The following is a 7,126-nucleotide window of genomic DNA, read 5'->3' on the forward strand; positions in this document are numbered from 1 at the left end:
CGTGAGTTCGCTTGGCGTTTGCGAAGCGTTTGGACGGCGTGTTGTGTTTGCGTGCGATCGCGTGTTTGTGAGTTCACGTGTCCGCGCGCGTCGCTCGGGCTCCTAGGTTCGGCGACTCGGTGAAGAGGAACCTGGTGATCGGCATCCTGTCCTGGCCCTCCCCCTGGGTCATCGTCATCGGCTCCTTCTTCTCCTGCTGCGGGGCGGGGCTGCAGAGCCTCACCGGCGCCCCCCGGCTGCTGCAGGCCATCGCGCGCGACGGCATCATTCCGTTCCTGCAGGTGAGACCCCCTACTGCCCCCTGTAGGAGTGGAGAGAGAACTGCAGTTAATGAAGGGAAAGAGAGATCAGTCAGTCATCATAAACGTGGAAATAGGAGTAGAGTCACTGCTGTTTACTCAGCTCCCAGGTAGAGCTTACAGCAGGAAGGGTAAAGCGTGAAGCAGGATGTGCTTGTTCTACTCTGTCCTACTTTTCCATCAATGAATTCCATTTTCTTCAAAATTCTAAGTCAGTGTTCCAGAACTCCATTGATTTCAGTTGACAGTAGTGATTGTGACATCAGAATTAAAATGTTCAGTTAAGAACTTTTGAATCACGTTGTTTGTGATGTCACACCTGAAAGGGTTGCGCTCATAGAACCAAGCTGTGTAGTGCCTGTAATGCTATGTTTCTATAACTGTGGATGACACATGGCCTCTCTCTCTCTCTCTCTCTCTCAGGTGTTTGGTCATGGTAAATCTAACGGGGAGCCCACCTGGGCACTGCTGCTGACCGCGGGCATCTGTGAGATCGGCATCCTGATTGCCTCCCTGGACGAGGTGGCGCCCATTCTCTCAATGTGAGTCTTACATCTCTCTCTCCCTCCTTCCTCTCCCTTCCTCTCCCTCTATCCACATCTATCTATCTCACTCCTTCCTCTCCCTCTATCCACATACATCTCCCTCCCCCTCTATCCACATCTCTCTCTCCCTCCCTCCTTCCTTTCCCTCTTTCTCCCTGATGAGCGGAAGTGTGTCAATCTGTACCGCACTTTCTTTCGCTGAATGTAATAGCTTCACAAAATCTCTCTCAGTCTCTCTCATTCTGCTCAGTAATGCTTCATTGGCATGCTGCATTCAGCAGTAATAATGCCAGAGCATGACAATGAAACAAGACCGGAGACAAAAGGACTCAGTCCAATAAAATAAGTGAGTGAAGGATAAGGGAGAGACACAGGGAAATTAGGTGTCCTGATAAAAGCAGTGAGGTTAGACGTGTTTCTCTCTCTCTCTGGGTTGACGGTTTCGCCTGCGTTTCGCCTGCGTTTTGCCTGCTCTAGGTTCTTCCTGATGTGCTACCTGTTTGTGAACCTGGCCTGTGCGGTGCAGACCCTGCTCCGTACCCCAAACTGGAGGCCCCGGTTCAAGTTCTACCACTGGTGAGACCCCTCATCCCCAAAGCAGGCACGGCCTTGTGACTTCCTGCAGTTCGGGCTTCGTGCCTGCAGTACATAATGTTTAGTAGTGTGCGCCTGTGTGTTTTTGCCATGTTTCTACTTATGTGAGTTTTGCCACCGTGTGCAGTTGTGTGTGCTCTTGTTGCTCTGTGTTACTCTGTGCAATGTGGTCTCCATGTCCTCATAAGTGTGTGTTGTTGTTGCTCTGTGTAACTGTGTGTAACATGGTCTCCCTGTCCTGAGTAGATGAATGCTCTTTCTCCCCACAGGACTCTGTCCTTCCTGGGAATGAGCCTCTGCCTCTCCCTGATGTTCATCTGCTCCTGGTACTATGCTCTGGTCGCCATGCTGATCGCCGGGTGCATCTACAAGTACATCGAGTACAGAGGGTAAGATGGGCCCTGTTTCACGTCCCAGGCCACAGGCCGCCTGTTGTGGTTTGTGGCCTTTTATTGCTATGGTCCAGCATTCATAATCAGTGCACGGGTCGCATATGTGGCCCTCTATTCCAGGTTATATGTGAGAGATGGCCTTAGAGGAGGAGAAGTATGGCTTAGTTCAGTCACAGGCTTAAGACTTTTGTGCACTTTTCCTCTCTCGCAGTTCAGTGTCCTTATTGATCAGGGTGTCTGAACATTAAGAAAATAAACTCACTGATCGTTCTTAAACAGCTTCATAGGGTTGTAAGGTGTGTGCCAGCCTCCACTCTTAAAAAAGATTATGAAAGTGGATTTTTACCTGGGGGCTAGAGAAAAACATATTGGTGAGGGGTTTAAGCATGAAATCCTGAAATATCATCACAGCTGCCTCATGCTCCTGTACTACAGTCAGCCAGATTTGAGATGTGAGTGACAGTGGCTTGCTCTGTAGGGGATGTGTGTCACTCTGTAGGGGTACGTGTCCCACTCTGTGGGGTACGCATGCCCCCCTGTGGGGTACGCATGCCGCTCTGTGTGAAGGGTAACTCTTGCCCCCTCTGGCCCTCAGAGCGGAGAAGGAGTGGGGCGACGGGATTCGGGGCCTGTCCCTGAACGCCGCCCGCTACGCCCTGATCCGGCTGGAGGAGTCCCCGCCCCACACCAAGAACTGGAGGTGAGGCAGCGGGGGAGACGCCGCGCCAGAGCCCAGAGCGCGAGCGATAACGAGAGTAGCGCCTGTTCACTGGGCCGTGCGCTTATCCACTGCCAGATAAGAGTGTGTGTGAGTCACTGAGTCACTGAGTCTGAGTGCGTGTGCGTGTGCGTGTGCGTGTGAGTCACTGAGTCACTGAGTCTGTGAGTCATTGAGTTACTGAGTCACTGAGTCTGTGAGTTACTGAGTCACTGAGTCTGAGTCTGATTGTGTGAGTGTGCGTGCATCTCCTACATAGGCATGTAATAAACACATTGGAATGTCAGCACTGGTTCTTGGAAAGACTAAGTGTGTTTGTATGTCTGCATGTGCTTTACATGTGTGTGTGTGTGTACACGTGTTCGCGCTTGTGAGTGTATGTGTGTGTCTATCGTTGTATGCCTGTGCATGTGAGTGTATGTGTGTGTCTGTATGTTTGTATGTCTGTGCATGTGCTTTAGGTTTGTGTGTGCACGCGTTCACACGTGTGTGTGCGTGTGTCTGTATCTTTGTATGCCTGTGCATGTGTGTGTATGTATGTATGCGTGCACACACACACACACACTGACGTGCGTGCGTGTCCCTCAGGCCGCAGCTCATGGTGCTGCTGAACCTGGACTCGGACCTCGGGGTGAAGCACCCGCGGCTGCTGTCCTTCACCACGCAGCTGAAGGCGGGGAAGGGCCTGACCATCGTGGGCTCCGTGCTGGAGGGCACCTACATGACCAAGGCCTCCGAGGTCAAGTGCTCCGAGCAGGTGAGAGCTGGCCCCGCCCCCCACTCCGCCCTGCACACCTGTCACCTGTAACTGAGTAACTGAGTTCCGTTAGCAGCGCTTTCTCTGCTTTATGTGTGTGTGTGTGTGCACGCTCGCAGTGCACACTCGCAGTGCACACTCACAGTGCACACGCAGTGCACGCTCACAGTGCACACGCAGTGCACGCTCACAGTGCACACGCAGTGCACGCTCACAGTGCACACTCACGGTGCACACGCAGTGCACGCTCACAGTGCACACTCACGGTGCACACGCAGTGCACGCTCACAGTGCACGCCTGCAGTGCACGCTCACAGTGCACACTCACAGTGCACGCCTGCAGTGCACACTCACGGTGCACACGCAGTGCACGCTCACAGTGCACGCCTGCAGTGCACACTCACAGTGCACACTCACGGTGCACACGCAGTGCACGCTCACAGTGCACGCCTGCAGTGCACACTCAGTGCACACTCACGGTGCACACGCAGTGCACGCTCACAGTGCACGCCTGCAGTGCACGCTCACAGTGCACACTCACGGTGCACACGCAGTGCACACTCACGGTGCACGCCTGCAGTGCACACTCACGGTGCACGCCTGCAGTGCACACTCACAGTGCACACTCACGGTGCACACGCAGTGCACACTCACGGTGCACGCCTGCAGTGCACACTCACGGTGCACGCCTGCAGTGCACACTCACAGTGCACGCCTGCAGTGCACACGCAGTGCACGCTCACAGTGCACACGCAGTGCACGCTCACAGTGCACATGCAGTGCACGCTCACAGTGCACGCTCACAGCACACGCTCGGCCTCTTTCGAACCATCGACCTCCCCCCGAGCGGTGATCAATGCCCTGTTCTGTGTGTTCATTAAAAGAGAGGCATATCTGTTCGCTGCTAAACTAACGTTCACACAAAGGCATCCTTTGGGTGTTTTGAACGCGTGTTTGCTGCTGTGAAACACAAAAAGGTTTTTTCTATTACTTAAAATGAAATTGAGGTGAAGTTTGCTGAGTGATGAAAAGCGTTATCTTGGCATTTTGGGATTCAAAGCATCTCCGATCGATTATGAGACTGCATTTAAGCTTTGGCTCTGAGATTCTTTCCTCGTTTAAAAACTCTGCTCCACAAAATCTTTCTTTTTTCTCTCACTTAATGTCTCATTCTCTGTGGCCTGGTGATAATGTGTAATTAGATTTTATTAAACGGCGTTTTATTTGGCCTTTCAGTACCCGCATACGGCAGCATTAAGCACCCTCTCTCTCCCGCTGTGAGGAGTCTTGCTCTTGCTCCTGTTCAAGAGGGTCCTCGTCAGTTTCCTCGCTGCTGTTGTTAATTGGTTGTTTGTTTTTGTTTTTTGTATTAAAGGTTGTTGAATAAAGTGGTAATATGAAAATTGTCTCTTTCTCTAACTCTCTTTCTCTCTCTCCCTCTCTCTTCCCTCTCCCCTCTCTGTCCCCCTCTTCCCTCTCTCTGTCCCCTCTTCCCCCTCTCTCTCCTCTCCCTCTCTGTCCCCCTTCCCCTTCTCTCTCCCTCTCTTCTCTCTCCCTCCCCCCACCCCTCTCTCTCTCGCTCCCTCTCTCTCCCCCTCTCTCTCCCCCTCTCTCTCCCCCTCTTCCCCTCTCTCTCTCTCTCTCTCCCCTCTCTCTCTTCCTTTCCCTCCCTCCCTCTCTCCCCCCTCTCCCCCCTCTCTCTCTTCTCTCTCTCTCTCTCCCCTCCCCCCGATGCGCCGTGCGCAGAACGTGAAGGCCGCCATGTCTGCGGAGAAGACCAAGGGCTTCTGCCACGTGGTGGCGTCGTCCAACCTGCGCGACGGCTTCTCGCTGCTCATCCAGTCGGCCGGGCTGGGCGGCATGAAGCACAACGCCGTGCTGATGGCCTGGCCCTGCAGCTGGAGGCAGGCCGAGAGCTCCCTCTCCTGGAAGAACTTCATCGGTAACGTTTCTCCCCACCCCCACCCTGCCCTTCCCCCAGGTCTCCGGGCCGACCTGCGGGTAACGTTAGGGCTGGACGATGTGACGAATATAGCCATTGGATATCGTTACGCTACATTATGTTACGTTACATTACAGTTTGTTACATTGCATTATGTTATGTTACATTACGTTATACTTTGTTACATTACATTATGTTACGTTACATTATGTTACATTACTTGTATTTGGAAGACGCTTTTATCCAAAGCGAGGTACAGTGAGGTCACTAGGGGATGCTTGGGCTTTTGAAAGGTAGATGTGGAGAGTCCGTATCAGGGGTGTCAAACTCCGGTCCTGGAGAGCCGCGGTGGTGTCTGCTGGTATTCGCGGCTTCCTTTCAACTCGCAGCCAGTTAAGGCCTTAAGAACAAAGTGTGTCGATTTTGTAGCCGATCAATGTCTTAAAGCTTAAAGTAACCGCTTGTGCTGAAACCCACTGAACCAGCACACACTGTGCAGCCCTCCAGGACTGGAGATCGACCCCCCCTGATCTATGCTAACCCAGAACGGTGCTCCAGGGTATGTGTGAGCAGGCTATTAGTTAAGCAGGTGATGTTTGGTCATTTGAAGAACGATTTCCGGATTTGACGAGCTCACCGGGTCGTCCCGTGACCCCCCCCACCACCCCCACCCCCCGCTCTGTCTCCGTAGAGACGGTGAGGGAGACCACGTCGGCCCACCAGGCCCTGCTGGTGTCGAAGAACATCGACTCGTTCCCGTCCAATCAGGAGAGGCTGGGGGGCACCATCGACGTGTGGTGGATCGTGCACGACGGGGGTCTGCTGATGCTGCTGCCCTTCCTGCTCCGGCAGCACAAGGTGCCGTTTCGGGGGGGCGAGGGGGGGGGGGTTGGGGAGGTATGGATGTGCTCTGTCTGGGGGGTGAGGGGGTGGCCTGGGGCTTGGGGGGCCAGACACAGTTTGACGTTGCTCCAGCATATGATATTGAGATCGGACGTCCATCACTGCGATTGATGTTACACTGCCTGTTCATTAGTTTTCTCTTCCTTGTCAGTGCAGTTATCTTTTGTTTAGCCTGGGGAAGCACTTACGAATGACGCCATCAATCCCCTCAGCTCTGAAAGGGGCCATTTTAACATTATAGCTGGATTAGTTCCTGACCTTTAAGATTATGCCCCATGAGTGATATATGTGGGTTTTCTTAAGTACGATATTGATAAACCTGGAGTATCATAGTTTATATTGTGCAATTTATCAAAGAATGGACGTGCAGTTGGTCTTATTCACACTCATAATTTGACCATAAGGAGGAGGATCTTCACCGTGTTTATAAATACATTTTCACAACAAATCTTAATTTCCTCAGCAAGTAGTTTTGTGCCAAGATGCCTGTCAAAATAATTTTCAACACCTCTATAAAGTTCCTTAGGGTAATAATGATAATAATAATAAGTGGTAATGTTATTGCCCCTCTCTTGTTGCCCCTCTTGCCACCAGGTGTGGCGGAAGTGTCAGATGCGCATCTTCACCGTGGCTCAGATGGATGACAACAGCATCCAGATGAAGAAGGACCTGCAGATGTTCCTGTACCACCTGCGGCTGGACGCCCAGGTGGAGGTGGTGGAGATGGTGAGAGAGGGGCGTGGCTCTAGAGCGCCATGGTAAACGCGGGAAACCCCGCCCCCCTCCCTGACCCTAAATCTGTGAATTCCCCCCCCCCCCCCAGCACGACAGCGACATCAGCGCCTTCACGTACGAGAAGACCCTGGTGATGGAGCAGCGCTCGCAGATGCTGAAGCAGATGCAGCTCTCCAGGACGGAGCGGGAGAGAGAGGTAACGCGTTGCGCTGCAGCGCCCCCTGCCTGCAGGTCCTGTTAT

The 7,126-nt window shown here is 52.9% G+C and overlaps 1 protein-coding gene across 2 annotated transcripts in view; it reads left to right on the forward strand.

Moving 5' to 3' along the window:
* Positions 1-7,126, forward strand: part of LOC135260652 (solute carrier family 12 member 7-like) — a 58,668-nt gene that overhangs the window by 42,824 nt on the left and 8,718 nt on the right. For both annotated transcript variants that reach the window (XM_064346072.1, XM_064346071.1), the window contains exons 12-21: positions 107-281; positions 723-841; positions 1,322-1,420; positions 1,708-1,827; positions 2,426-2,530; positions 3,137-3,305; positions 5,052-5,247; positions 5,939-6,105; positions 6,745-6,876; positions 6,974-7,081. In XM_064346072.1, coding sequence (XP_064202142.1) covers positions 107-281; positions 723-841; positions 1,322-1,420; positions 1,708-1,827; positions 2,426-2,530; positions 3,137-3,305; positions 5,052-5,247; positions 5,939-6,105; positions 6,745-6,876; positions 6,974-7,081 — 1,390 coding nt within the window. The remainder of the gene's footprint in view (positions 1-106; positions 282-722; positions 842-1,321; positions 1,421-1,707; positions 1,828-2,425; positions 2,531-3,136; positions 3,306-5,051; positions 5,248-5,938; positions 6,106-6,744; positions 6,877-6,973; positions 7,082-7,126) is intronic.

The sequence above is a fragment of the Anguilla rostrata genome, chromosome 8 (genome assembly GCF_018555375.3).
Source record: "Anguilla rostrata isolate EN2019 chromosome 8, ASM1855537v3, whole genome shotgun sequence".
Classification (NCBI taxonomy): domain Eukaryota; kingdom Metazoa; phylum Chordata; class Actinopteri; order Anguilliformes; family Anguillidae; genus Anguilla; species Anguilla rostrata.